The following is a 675-nucleotide window of genomic DNA, read 5'->3' as shown; positions in this document are numbered from 1 at the left end:
TCTACCACATATATGGTGTCAGGTGAGCGGACGTGTCTTCTAGGGCGATCCAAGACCCTATGCGGCGATCTGTGTTTTTTCATGGCAACTCTATAGGGTTCGTGTGTTTCCCATAACTGCGCCGCCAATCGGGTGTCGAGATCGTCTTCGATCACCGCTGCAGTTACATGCGCTAGCGCGCCTCTTGTATGGAATGCCCCGTCGTGCCACATAGTCGGAGAGCGCTTTCCGTTCCCCTCACGGTTGGCACTGTGAGCCGTTCCCCCTCCCCCATGCTCTTGATTACAGCTTTTACCCCTTGTGCATCTTCTCCCCCGATCACCACATACCATACCGCTCTATGTGTGAGTTGGGCTTGAGCATCTTCGGCTGGGCCTCCAATCCACAATCAGGGCGCTCTTTTTTTCGAGGGTGAGGGATGAAATTTTCTTTTTTAGGCAACGCGATTTCCATCCATCAACTGACTGTGACTCAGACGGGTCGTTGGTCCACCCGATCGTTTTCTAGAAATAACAACTCGCCGATAAGATTCAATTCCCAAACTTTCCATGTGGTGAACTCGTTTTGTGTGGCTTGCGGCCGCCTTCCTTTGAGGGCCGGCTAAAAACATATGAACTGATGATTTTACTGTGGCTAGCAACGTCAATAAGGTTCAGGTATATCACACCGCACAGC

At 51.3% G+C, this 675-nt stretch overlaps 1 pseudogene across 1 annotated transcript; it reads right to left on the bottom strand.

Annotated features, from left to right (window-relative positions):
- Positions 1-172: 172 nt before the first annotated feature.
- On the bottom strand, positions 173-610 carry TEOVI_000202800:pseudogene (annotated as a pseudogene). The gene is given in 3 exon segments: positions 173-373; positions 376-396; positions 398-610. Coding segments are annotated over 3 exon segments (435 nt in total).
- Positions 611-675: the final 65 nt, after the last annotated feature.

This window comes from Trypanosoma equiperdum (assembly GCF_001457755.1).
Source record: "Trypanosoma equiperdum strain OVI genome assembly, contig: ctg_484, whole genome shotgun sequence".
NCBI classification, from domain to species: Eukaryota; Euglenozoa; class Kinetoplastea; order Trypanosomatida; family Trypanosomatidae; genus Trypanosoma; species Trypanosoma equiperdum.
The sequence above is the reverse complement of the archived record's forward strand: the minus strand, read 5'-3'. Positions and strand labels throughout refer to the sequence as shown.